This window comes from Paramormyrops kingsleyae, chromosome 23 (assembly GCF_048594095.1).
Source record: "Paramormyrops kingsleyae isolate MSU_618 chromosome 23, PKINGS_0.4, whole genome shotgun sequence".
Classification (NCBI taxonomy): Eukaryota; Metazoa; Chordata; class Actinopteri; order Osteoglossiformes; family Mormyridae; genus Paramormyrops; species Paramormyrops kingsleyae.
In genome coordinates, this window is record NC_132819.1 from 11,008,018 (window position 1) to 11,020,667 (window position 12,650).

Consider the following 12,650-nt stretch of genomic DNA (forward strand, 5'->3'; position numbering starts at 1 on the left):
ATATTTTCTCTAGTAGTGACTGTATTTGTTGATGATTTGTACTTCAGTAGTAACTGAGTTATTACTAAGTACCTGTGCCTTTTAAAGTGTTACCAAAACACCTTGCTCATCAAGCACCGGTAACATGTATTTAAACATTTCTGATCAGAAAATGAGTTCTCTCACTGAAAAAAATTCTGAGACTCTGTGATTCCTGCAGCGTACTGCTTGTGAGTTTTTCCTGTTTGGGTTTAACTCATTGACAATAATAAGTCTTAAAGTATACAACTTAAAAATGTATGTACTGAGTGCATGAGCAAGATATATAATAATAAAATAAAATAATAATAATAATAATGACACTTTATTGATCCCTGTGGGGAAATTCTCTTTCTGCCTACATCTCTCTCTCCATGACACACAGTCACATATGTAGGTGAGAGCGAGCTTGGCAGTGAAGGGCAGCCACCTGCAGCACCAGCCATGGAGCTGGGGGTTGAGGGCCTCGCTCAAGGGCCCACAGATATGCGACTATTTTGCCGAGGTCGGGCTCAAACCAGCGGACATCGGATCACAGACACAGAGGCTTAGTCCGCTGAGTTTACAACTGTATCCCCCACTCAGTATTTAAGACAGATATATCTTAAAAACCATGAAGTACTTGTATTAACAATGGCCTGAGATTGAGAAAATAGCACCCAGACAGCTCACGGGATTTCAACTGGAAAAAAAAGGTTACAGTGACCTTATTTATGAATTAGTCCCAAATAATAAGCTTATGTTATAAAGTGATACTTGCTCATACAGGAGAAAGCGTTAATGTTGGAGAGTAGGGCATGCTTACAGACACCGGCCTGGTCAGATTTATATACCCAAAGTATTTAGTAAAATGACAATATAAAATGTATCTTTTAATGTATTTTATTTGAACATATCCTGAACAGCAAATGGTTTTTAAAAAAAAGTTATCTAAAACATTTAAAAAAACTGCCAGGGAAAAATAGCTGCAAAAGAAATACATACATGAATTGTGATACGTTTAGAAAAGAAGAGATGAACAGCTCCGTGGTCAGATTCACAAGGTTGAATGCTGAGCTAGGAAAGCCCTTATTCTCTGCAGGAGCTCCTTTTTCACACTGTCTGGTACAAGAGCTGCAAGGGAAAAGAGTCACTACAGATGATCACATCACATTCTCATCAATATTAACATTCCAACTGGTCATTGATAATTAATGAATAGTATGCATTTCTATTAACTAGGAAAATGCATTACAATTAATAATAAACTAAATACCTCTTCCTTTTGGTGTGATTTCAGCAACCAGGTCCTCCACTGTCACGTGCTCCAAGCCCTTCTCTCTGATCACATCTGCAAACCACACAGCATCTATCAGATATGAACCTGGGATTCTACAAGTTGCTACCGATGACTTGTTTAACAAGGGTTCACAAAAAAAAAACATGGAAATGGCTTTGAATCAGTAACCTTCTGATTACAAAGTCCCACCCCACCACCCACCACCGGGAACTTATTGCATCCATTTACTCCAGGTCTCACAATCGCCTCACCTTTGCAGTGTGCCTTCAACTCATCCTTCCACCCACATTCAGTGAGTTTTGCCCTTAGCAACTCTTTCAGACTGAGGTTGAGGGAAACCAAAGAATAAAACAAAGAGATGATTAATTAGCCATATCGTTAGCGTAGTACCACTGAATTACTTTTGAAACTTGCAGACTACATGTTCTCCTTGTGTCATGTGCATTTGCTCTGGGTTCCCCCCACAGTCCAAACACAAGATAAAACAGGATGAAATATTCATCCTAAGGGAAATTATTGTGTCAAGGCCAGGGTTGGGGCCATTCCAGAATGCATTGAACAATTCCAGTCCAAATCAGGAAATGGAACTGGAGTTGGAACTTAAATCTCCCTGAAATTCAAATTCAACTCCAATTCTGTTCCCCGTAGTTTTTTTCCCCCAATCCCAGCTCCACTTTAGCAAATGTAAAAAATATGATACCAAATAATAAAGAATACAAGTATAAAGACAAACTTAGCTAAAAAAAAGATGGGGTACGCATGCAGTTCGGTTAACTGGTGTCTTTACACTTCCCATAGTATGTGATTGTGTGCATGTGTTTGCACTCTGTGATGGACTGGCATCCCATAGACTGTCTCACCCCACCTTGTGCCCTATGCTGCTTGAGATGCAAAGCTGGATGACTATTTATATAGATTCTCTCATATTAAATGTAAGGACTAACTGATGGGACATTTTCCAAACAGCATGGAGTTGTTCTGTAAAAATACATGTATGATAAATATTAATGATGTCCTACTAAACGATTAATTGATGTAACCGGAATGAATTTTCACGTGGATGAACATGTAATCTGGACAACAGTGATTTCCATATAAACATAATTTAAATGTGTGAACTGATCACATTTTAACCAGTAATTAATTTTAAATGCACTTTTAAAGTTATGAAGTACAGATAACCATTTTGACCCACGTTAAGCAAAACATACTTGAAAGTTGAACTTACCGCTCCCGTTCACCCATCTCTATCAACTTTTGATTAATCGCAGCTCTCATTTGTAAATCTTTACTCATTTTTTCCTATTGAAAATGAAAAAGTAATAATCCATTTGGGGAACATATCGCAGCTCCCTACCCAAAACAGACTAAGTATGTTTATGGTGCAAAAACAAACAAAAATACTAATACGTATACCTCTCGGTATTATAGAGTACTATAGATGAAGAAAGACAATTCACGTAGTGTTAAGTCAGAAACAGTTTTTTTCAGATCAACAATCAATAGATTAAAATCAGTACATGCCCAATATCCAGTCACCTAAAGTTCATAAATGCATATTGATTAGTAAATAGCGTAAACATGAAGTGCATGCACACTAATAGTTCTAATTCCCTTTTTCAAGCAATTAAACTTCTTAACGTTATTTCAAGTATCAACAACAATGTCTGAGTTTGCTCCGCAATTCTCAGTTCACCAAAATACTATTTAAAATAGCCAGATTTATTCAAACCACCGACGAATTATACATTTCTAGTTATTTACATAAGATAAAGATTAATATCTAAATGCATCAGATATCCAGGTTAAATACAGCATTTTAACAATTCTAACGTTAGTTGCCTTGCTTAAATTATTATAGCGAAACATTTACTGTGCCAAGATGATAGCAGCTGGCCAGTAACCACGCCGTATACTCTTAAAGTTACTTAACGAAATATAAGTTGCAGCGTTATTTCCTGTAAATCGTGCTTATTTATTCTGTGTCGTCTCTACCTACCAAACAGGTTCCGCTTACTAAAAGACAACAACCATTTATACTTCACTATTTCAGTACGCCTGTTTGTCTTGTTTGAAACATTGCTTTAGGGTCAGTTTATGCGCACAAAACATTATCTTTACCCATTGTGACCAAATTAAGAAACTGATCCAGAATCAGTTATTTGCTAACAGTGTCTCACTACCGTCACGTAAAAGTAACCGGTACTTTGCCATCCCGGTAACATTAAAATTCCGTAATGCAACATAGACAAATACATAGTTCCTATGTGTACTTATGTAGCAGACTGCTACCAGTATAATATAGTCCTACGACTCATGGTGTTAATGCTGCGTGTGAAATTGTGATCCTCAATTTTTAAACAAAAAATTCACTTCGTTTTCAATCTATGCATACATATGCTTTATAAGATGCACCGTTTTTGATAAAGATTAGAAAAAAGTTAATGTGTTGAGAATTCATGTATTACAACATACATAAAGTATTTTTCTCCGTGACTTTTTAATTTAATGATTTCTTACGTAATATATTGAATTTTTCTCAGTTGTATTGTTTGATCGTTCTCTTAAAAAGGCAATCTATTCTATTTTGTTTCAAGTGTGGCTCTTTGATCATGGTGTCACTTCCTTCTTTAGTCGGGTCGGTCCTTCGAAAAATTCCGGGGTAATACAAACAGGAAACACGTTGCATGTGCTATTCTGAATGTTGATGTTTTGAGTAATACATTTAGAATTATATTAAAATACTACCAATTTCAATTCGTTTTATTTTATAGATGTGAAAATGGCTGCTTCAAATTATTCCCTGAAGGTCAACAGACAACTACTGGACCCAAATTTTGAAAGTTATAGATTGTCTTTGGACCCCATACCAACTTACACGATTGAGCTAGATGCAGGTGAGTCAATGGAAGCAAGGATGCTTTTTTCTTCCCGAAATCTTGCTTTAATTTTTTCACTTCTGGTGTTTCATGTGAATACGATTCACATCGTTTTTGGTTGGCTAGTTAAAGATGCTTTGGAGGTACGGACATCCAGCTTACATAAGTTTACGTTGCCCAACATTAGTATTAAGGGAGTACTATATTTACAGTCTAATATGCCAGTCTACGTGATTTTTTTCTGCAGAGTTCAGAACCACAGAGGTGTTGTGGTTCATAGATAAATCGTGCCTTTAATTGCAGTTTCAGGTTCTTCTAAGGTCCAATGTACGAGACAACATAACAGAATATTTCACATTTTGTCATCGCCTATCGTATCAAACAGACATTTAATTACACCTGCCATATGAACTCTTAAAATAAAGGAGAACAGTCTGTGATATGTGTTTGAACCGAAACAACATTTAAAAAAATCTGGTCGGAAGGAATGCTAAGGATGTACTTTCAGTTAAATGGACTAATGTGATAATCAATACCAACACAACCAATTAAAAATCTCATCAAGGGTCATTTTTTAAAAGTACAAAGATTGAGATATGAATAGCAGTGTATATCTTACATTTTTCAATTATGTTATGCAAATGAATTCCTCAAGTCTTCCACTAGGTGGCAGGCGTCCGTCGCCGGTAATCTGAGCGCTTTACGAATTATTACGCAACTCAATATTACTAGAAATGTTTTGTTCTGCATTACAGCGCTCTACCTAAAGGTCACTGTGAAGTGTCCATTTATTTTCTCACAGTAGCCTCTGTTTCAGGTGTGCTTGCTTGGCTGGAAAAAAGAACACTTTACGTCTGTGTTTTTTTTGGTATATTAATGGCTAATACACGAAAAGAAAAAACGAACACTGTCATTGCTGTAACAATTTTGATTTGCTTTTTTTTCCTGCTCCTTTTGTAACAGATTGTAAATAAACTTAATTGCATAATCAGAAATGGAAAAAATAATTAGTGTCACCTCAGGTTTTTGCTACCTTCCCGCTAATTACTGCAGAGTTGAGTGCTAGTTAAAGAGTGCAGGTGACTCACTGTAGAACTACGACTAAACTGTGCACGTAGCTCCCCTGCTTAGTGTGTAAGAGATCTGAACAACAACATCCAGTACAATTGCTGTACTATAGCAGAATACTTTTATGTGCTTTAATGTGTGAGTAAGTCAGCATTGCGTTGTAGAGTGTCACACGCGTCATGCCGCACTGTGGCGTTCTCCTCTGTTCTGTCCATCTTCTCCAGCCGTGGCGGAGGTCAAGCTCAGAGACAGCCAGTACACCCTAGACCATGTGCGGGCATTTGGCATGTACAACTACTTACATGGGGACCCCTGGTACCAGGACAGCGTCTACTTTGTGGACTGCAAGGGACGCGTGCTGAACCTCACCGTCACGCTGGTAAGCCCACTGGGTCACGGGGGTGCAGACTGTGCTCCCCCACACCGGAAAGTCGGAGGCTGGAAGGAAGATGGATGGAGTAGCTTTGTGTCTCCAAAAGTGTCAAAGAACAGCAGTTGAACAGAGCAGCCGAGTCTTTTTGATGGCTTAGGCTCGTGTAAATTCCTAATCTTATTAAGCTCTGATCTGCTCATATTGGTGTAATGACTCAGCCTGAAGCCCCCTGGGCTGCATCCTGATGACATTCATGAGGACTCTGTCCTTCTCATGAGAAGAATTCTCCACCTTCTCTGCCTGCTTTATGGGGGCGATATGTGGCTCAGCACCTTAGGACACTGTGCTCGCGACCGGAAGGTTGTTGGTTCAAACCCTGTGGTCAGTAATGTGAGTTCACAGTTTGGCCCTTTGCCAAGGCCCTTAACTCCCCTTGCTTCAGGGACTGTCTGACCCTGCTTTCCCAAAATGTACATCAATTTGGATTAAAATGTCTGATAAATGAATAAAATGTAAAACATGTATTATTCCCCTGCACTTAATCTGCTCTGTTTATTTTATGGTTGCTACATTGAAGTCTTTTTTTAATTTATCTCCTGTACTCTTTCTCTTCTGTACTCTTTCTCTTCTGTACTCTTTCTCTTCTGTACCCCACACTTCACTCAGAGTTAGAAGCTTTTTCAGTGCATTTAAAATGCAAGCACACCTTTCGTGTCCTTAAGCCAGTCTGTATCCTGCCTTTTTCATGGTGTCCCTTGTGGACCGTGATACTGCACTGGACTTACCTCCTGTCATTTATGCTACATGTTCAGTGAAAAAGCCCAGCTAAACCAGTTTAGATGCATGTGCCATTGCCTCAGTTAAAATGTGGTGAAAATCATCGGTACACTTAAGAGTTCCGCTTGGCAGTTACACCCGCAGTCGAGGATGTCACATCATGCCGTGTGTCATTCTGTTTTTCACTCCGCCTACTCCATCATTCCTGACCGTGTTCTCCTGATGTGTGTTGTTAAAAGGCATACTGGAGAAGACATCTGTCAGACTATGGGTGATCTTTTGACACCAGTAAAGTTTGGTGCCTTGAGCGAGAATAAAAAAAGAAGAGTACAGTACACACTGGGTATGGTGAATGTGGTGTATTCTCGTGCAAAAGTACTTGTGTAACAATGCATAACTACTGGCTGAAAATTTGTACCTGGAACAATCTGCATGTTGGTATAGCGCTGTAATTATGGCAGAAGCTTATAGTAATTATCACTTTGGGTGGCAGGGGTGGCTGCATTGTTAATCAAAGTATAACATTTCGCATGGTGGGGGGTGGTTAAGGATTCTTCAAGAGAAGTCAGTGCTAATGGTATTGTGGTAATGGAGACATGCAGAGCCATGGCAACAGAGCACCAGAAAGAGGCTGACTGACACACTCACGCCTGGGGCGGCTGCCATTCTCACAACCCAGACCTGCGTGTCTCTCGTCTGTATGCCTGAGAAACAGCATTCACACAGTGTCTGATCTACCTCCGTGCCAGAAGAATGTGGGAGTTCAGTGCTCATTCCTTTTTGTGGTCGAGGACCCAGTAGGTGCTGGTGTTCTGACCCAAACACGGGCAGAATTGAGACTCGGTGACCACTTTTGCTGGCATCGTGACTTTAGGTAAATTGTTGAAGGTTTCCTTCTCTATCCAAAGCATGACCTCGATGAGGTCAGTGTCCTAATCACCCTCTCTGTCGTTGTAGGACACAGCCTTGGGGAAGCCTAGGGAGGTCTTCCACCTGCCTGAGGAGCTTGGCCCGTGCGAGAACCGCCTATGTGCTTCACTCAGTCTCACCTCAGCCACCTGGGCTATGCTCTCGGATGGCATTGGCACGCTGTACCTCCTCAGGACCGGCAAGAGGGGCGAGAGCGCATTCGCCAAGTGGGAGGTAAGGGCGCGGCTCCGTCGTCGTGACTCTCTCTCTCCCAGCTTGCGGCACAGACCAGATGTTAAATAAGCTGGTAACCATTGTAGTCATAATCGGAATTTATCGTAGTAAATCATGGAATGTTTTTGTTTTTACATCTGATGGAATAACCTACGGCAGCAGCCTTTTATGTCTTCATGAAACATGAAGATTTTCATAGGTCTGGACCTTAACAGACACAAGACTCAAAAGCTGTAATGACGGTCGCTTTGTACCCCATGAGAGATTGTGCTGGAGCACAAACATAAGCAGAGGGTTCTGGCACATTGGGCCCGTTTGTACCAGCCGATAGATCAGGCATCCAGCCACGCCCACACACCACCTCCAAGGATGGCATTAATAAGGGAAGGTGTGAAGAGCAGTTACACCCACCTCAAACCTGTGCTGTTACCCACTCCAAATGCCATACAGCACATGATACTGCCCCCCGTGGCAGGGGGCTCCCAGTGTAAGGAAACACACACGTGCGACCTTAGGATATGCTATACAGGATGTAGGAGAGCATTACTGTGAGAATGACGCGCTGCAGTTCACAAACACGTCTCCCCAGCAATGACTGCTGTTTGCTCGCTGCTTATGTTACCGATGTCAATATGTCACATGATTTCCTCATTATAAACTTCTAACAATGGAAGGATTACCATGGGTTTGTTGTTTGCATTCCCTGGACTTTGGGGAATACATATAGCACCAGTCCAATGCTACCATCAGATGCTTTGCTTGTTAAGATGATAACTCAAAAACTGTTTTACAGATGTGTAAAGAGGCATTGTAGGGGTCAGGAGCTCAAAGTAGTTAACGTTGGAAACTGAGCATCCAAAAATTGAAGCAGTATCACATAGTGATAGTGAAAAAAGGCCAGTTCTAACACTTGATCCCATAGCTCAAAAACTATAGGATGGATCTTTTTCAAACTTTTCAGAGGAATTGCTTGGCTGTCCATCTAGAACTGATTACGTGTTACCAATCACCCCAAAAATAAAGCAACGCCACTTTGTGGCGGCAACGGGAAAGGTGAAAGCAATGTGATGTCCATCAAACGTTTTTTTTTTGGGTTTTACACGTGGTTTCATTTTCAGACAAATTCCCCAAAACAATTAGATAAGAGGTTTACCCTTCTGAATAAGAATACTCTGTTATTATTGCTCAGATACAGTAAATTGAGTTTTGATGGATCTTTTTAGTACTTTACAAAAACAACATTATATCAATGAAAATCTACACTTGAAAATCTTCTTCAAGATAGACCTCACATCAATCCAAAATTAGAATTACAGCGACAGGAGGCATCCAAGGCCAAAAACTGAGGCTGCAGCTGCCATCTTGTAAACACAGCTATTTGCCATCTAAATGTGTTCTGTGGATCTTTTTGCACACTTCCTTGGAACATTGTAAAGGTCAGCGATTCTAAAACTGTGGAGCACAAGATGATTTTCTGAATATTCTGTAATAAAGTTTATATTGATTTTTCGGCCCTAGCCTTGTTCGGCATGTCCTCTTCAACCATTTGCTGAAGCAAATATCTAATCGGCCAATCGTGTCACCCTGTATAAAGTCATGCAGATGCAGGTCAGGAGCTTCAGTTACTGTTCACATCAAACACCAGAATGAGGAAGAAAGGTGATTTAAGTGCTTTATCTGACTTTGAACGTGCCATGGTTGTTGGTGCCAGACGGACTGGTATGAGTATTTCAGAAACTGCTGATCTACTGGGATTTTCATGCACAAGAGAATGGGCCAAAAAGGAAAAGACATCTTCTGAGTGGTAGATGTCTGGGCAAAAATGTTTTGTTGATGTTAGAGGTAAGTGAAGAATGACAGAGGACAGGACATTCCCAAAGAATGTTGTATGTTTCCCACGTATCAGCATCCACTAGACAGCACTTAACAATAACAACAGATCTGTTATTTCATCTTTATTGTAATCCATCCGTCATATTTATCTTGGTCAGGATTGCAGGGGCTCATGGTTGTAATGCAATAAGTAATCGTACTAAAGTGGGCAAATACGGGGGTTGGACAATGAAACTGAAACAGCTGGTCTTAGACCACAATAATTTATTACTATAGTGTAGGTCCTCCTTTTGCGGCCAGAACAGCATCCATTAATCTTGGGAATGACATATAAGTCCAGCACACTGTCCAAAGGGATTTTGAGCCGTTCCTCTTGCAGAAATGGCCAGGTCACTATGTGATGCTGGGGGAGGAAAGTGTTTCCTGACTCGCTCCTCCAAAAACACCCCAAAGTGGCTCAATAATATTCAGATCTGGTGACTGTGCAGGTCATGGGAGATGTTCAACTTCACCTTCATGCTCATCATAGACCTCTGTCATCAGTGCATTATCATCCTAATACACAGCACCACCTTCAGGGTACAATGTTCGAACCATTTGGTGAACATGGTCCTCCAGAATGATTCAGAAGTCCCTGGCGGTGACGGGCCCATTTAGAACAAGTAGAAGCCCAAACCATCACTGATCCTCCCCCGTGCTGCATTTTGGGTTCGGGTGGTAAGACTTTTTGGGACTTCTGCACACTGTAACTCTCTCGGATGTGGGAAAGATAGTGCAGGTCAACTCTTCAGAGAACAATACATGTGTCACATTATCCACAGCCCAAGATTTGCCCTGCTGGCACCATTGAGACCAACATTTGCCATTTGGCATGAGTGACCAAAGGTTTGGCTATAGTAGCCTGACCATGAATACTGACCCTGTGTAGCTCCTGACTAACAGTTTTGGCAGAAACAGGAGAGTCAAGGTTCTCATTTAATTCTTGTTTAGTTGAGCAGCTGTGGTTTTATGTTTCTTGGATACAATCCGGGGTAGTGCCCAGACATCCCTGTCAGACAGCTTCCTCGTGCATCCACAGTTACTCCTGCTGGATGTGGTCCGTCCTTCGTGGTGGTATGCAGACATTACCCTGGATACCGTGGCTCTCTCTACACCACAAAGGCTTGCTGTGCTGGTCACAGATGCACCCAAGATGCACACTGACAATTTGTCTTCTTTTGATCTCTGATATGTCTCCCATTATGTTGTGTGCATTGCAATATTTTATGCACAGCTGTGCTACTGTCCTGCTAATTCAACCGTCCGACTGGTCTTACTGTTGTAATGTGCAATCAGTGAATATTGGCCACCATGCTGCACATATATTGGCGTGACACATCAAACACCAGTTTGGCCAGTGTTTCAGTTTCATTGTCCAACTCCTGGTCGTGGTCAGTATATAGTGTGATTGTGTTCCTTCTGATCTCCCTTTGTGATGGACCTTCTCTGCCTCCTAGCCGCTGTTCAGCCGTCACCTGAGGGATCCTTTCATCATCCTGCACAGCGTGTCCTACGTGACGGGCGGCACCCTGTCCGTCGACGTGCTGCTGCTGCGCGTCCAGCCAGACCCGACCGACACCAAGGGGAGCGGATTCTCCGTCTCCCTGGAGTGGCTGACCTTAGCTGGGGAGAGCGGGAAGGGTGAGCGGTCGCCATGGAAGCGTTGGGCGTATGATATGGTGACCAGACCTAGAAGACTTTCTGTCCCTGTTCTGGTGACCCACTTCCTGAGGTCTTAGAAAGTGGCGTTAGGAGAAAGACCCATCGTAAGCTATGTTTGTTCTCCTGCATTCATTTCTTGCACATTAAAATGTGGCTTAATTTTGTGAACAATTAAATGAAAATGATCGTAATTATAAAATATATGAACCTTAACATCAATTTCAGTGAAAATAATATAGCACACACTCTCCCGTCAAGGGGTCAGACTTGTTCAGGACTAAAATGGGCCACTAAAATGAACATGATTCTTCACTGCATGCACTGGAGAAGCTTTACCTGATGGAGCAGTGCTCACTGGATGCTGCCCAGGGTAGTGATCTGTCTGCATAAGTATCAAATCAAATTTATTTATATAAAGCAGGTTTAAAAACAACCAATGCCGTACAATCATAAAATGTGTGAAATATAACATGTTAACATTAATAGCTATCATAAAAAATAAGTTGATACATGCACCGTAGGTTCACACATACATAAAAGAGCCAGTGTTGAATCAGACTGCAATAAAACGAAAGCGAAGGAATGTTTCTCTCTAATCTTTGTTCAAAAGCCAGTGTGAAAAAAGTAAGTTTTCAATAACGATTGGACTGCAAAAAATGATTGTTTTGATAATCGAATAATCAAATAATAATGTGATCAGGTGATCAGCTAATCCACTAGTTGGGCCAAAAGTGCAAATGCTTTATTTAAAAAATATGAAAGTATTTTTTTATTTCACAGTTGTTATAAAAACATTATACAGTGTAGAGAATATATTTAAAGTTTTAATGGTTGTGCTTTATACCGTAGATTACAGAATTTTGATGGTATTTTCAAAAGCAATGATATTCCAGCATTTTAAAATCCTGGCGATAAAATTTGCTGAATGCCTGGCGAAGCCCCGACTAATCTTCTTGCCGAAATCTCATGATATCACATATACTATATTACTGTAATACCACCCAAGCCTAGTAACAAATTTAAAACAGTTCATAAAAGTTTACCCATTTCACTACACTGCTTATATTTGTGTTTGTTGGAATACGTCTGCCCTCTGCTGGTCTGGTAGAATATTGCTGTGTGCATGCTCCGACTGCCACCCTCTTGTGTTCATATCATATTTGTCCATGAACGCAAAATCCACACGCCCCAACCATTCATGGACCGTAAGGGCACATAGAAAAGTGAAGTATAACCTAAGCTTAACACCGCAACTAATCTAGGATAAAATGTCAGCTTTTTTATTACCAAGTATAATTGATGTTAACGATTAGTTTTTGCAGCCCTACACACAAATCTGACCTATTAGCAGATATGTAGGAATGAACCTCTGTATGTGTCCGTACATGCATACATATATATGCGTGCATGTGCGTGTACATACATCATACACCCACGCAAACATCAGACCTCCAGTACCAGGATGTAGAAACACAGATCTATGAAGTCAGCTCGTGTGAAGTGACTCGTCCATGAGTGATATGCACATACTATACAGGCCGTTCCATTCAGAAGCCTGATCCCACTCAGGCCTGATTCT

General features: G+C 40.9%; 2 protein-coding genes across 7 annotated transcripts in view; one reads left to right on the forward strand and one right to left on the reverse strand.

Moving 5' to 3' along the window:
• Positions 1 to 884: 884 nt before the first annotated feature.
• LOC111839668 (transcription and mRNA export factor ENY2-2) lies at positions 885 to 3,517 on the reverse strand. 5 transcript variants are annotated; one of them, XM_023803772.2, is made up of 5 exons: positions 3,297 to 3,517; positions 2,526 to 2,602; positions 1,549 to 1,619; positions 1,274 to 1,348; positions 885 to 1,131 (listed from the first exon to the last, which is right to left on the reverse strand). In XM_023803772.2, exons 2-5 carry the CDS (start codon positions 2,591 to 2,593, stop codon positions 1,055 to 1,057), a joined length of 291 nt encoding a protein of 96 aa, XP_023659540.1. In that variant the 5' UTR covers positions 2,594 to 2,602; positions 3,297 to 3,517; the 3' UTR covers positions 885 to 1,054. The 5 variants fall into 5 exon arrangements, with proteins under 5 accessions (XP_023659540.1, XP_023659538.1, XP_023659539.1 ...); XM_023803770.2 differs by having other exon boundaries at positions 2,526 to 2,599; positions 3,297 to 3,514; XM_023803771.2 differs by lacking the exon at positions 3,297 to 3,517 and adding an exon at positions 3,171 to 3,294 and having other exon boundaries at positions 2,526 to 2,599.
• A 444-nt stretch (positions 3,518 to 3,961) lies between these two features.
• The window catches only part of nudcd1 (NudC domain containing 1), a 32,267-nt gene continuing 23,578 nt past the window's right edge, over positions 3,962 to 12,650 (forward strand). For both annotated transcript variants that reach the window (XM_023803993.2, XM_072705663.1), the window contains exons 1-4: positions 3,962 to 4,194; positions 5,469 to 5,623; positions 7,352 to 7,537; positions 10,867 to 11,050. In XM_023803993.2, coding sequence (XP_023659761.2) covers positions 4,080 to 4,194; positions 5,469 to 5,623; positions 7,352 to 7,537; positions 10,867 to 11,050 — 640 coding nt within the window. In that variant the 5' untranslated portion in view covers positions 3,962 to 4,079. The remainder of the gene's footprint in view (positions 4,195 to 5,468; positions 5,624 to 7,351; positions 7,538 to 10,866; positions 11,051 to 12,650) is intronic.